Genomic DNA, 347 nt, shown 5'->3' on the forward strand with positions numbered 1-347 from the left:
GCAGCCTTCCCTGCCCCTGGGCAAGGGGGGGCCCTCCTGGCTGCCCCCCATCAGTCCCGCCCCCCGGTGTGCACTGTATTGGTTACAAGGAAGGACAGTCCTCCCCTTGGGGCTCCGCAGGACGGGGTTCCAGGAGGTGGCACCCCCCGAAGGGGCCACATTAGGGAGCCCCCTTCACGCCCCCGCCCCGCCCCCCGCCCCCCGCATCTCTCAATCCTCATCCATCTGGGCTCCGGGAGGGGCTCTGCCATCCAGGCGGCCACTGAGATTTGGCCCCCAGACCAGAGGGCAAGGCCGGGGCTGGCTGAGGCCCCGGGACCGGGGGGAGGGGCCTGGGCAGCAGGTGG

At 72.0% G+C, this 347-nt stretch overlaps 1 protein-coding gene across 1 annotated transcript in view; it reads left to right on the top strand.

The window, feature by feature from the left end:
• AHNAK2 (AHNAK nucleoprotein 2) overlaps positions 1 to 308 on the top strand; it is a 23,552-nt gene extending 23,244 nt beyond the window's left edge. The window contains exon 28 of the mRNA XM_014544031.1: positions 281 to 308. Coding sequence (XP_014399517.1) covers positions 281 to 308 — 28 coding nt within the window. The remainder of the gene's footprint in view (positions 1 to 280) is intronic.
• The last annotated feature ends 39 nt before the right edge of the window (positions 309 to 347 follow it).

The sequence above is a fragment of the Myotis brandtii genome, unplaced genomic scaffold (assembly GCF_000412655.1).
Source record: "Myotis brandtii unplaced genomic scaffold, ASM41265v1 scaffold3489, whole genome shotgun sequence".
NCBI lineage: Eukaryota > Metazoa > Chordata > Mammalia > Chiroptera > Vespertilionidae > Myotis > Myotis brandtii.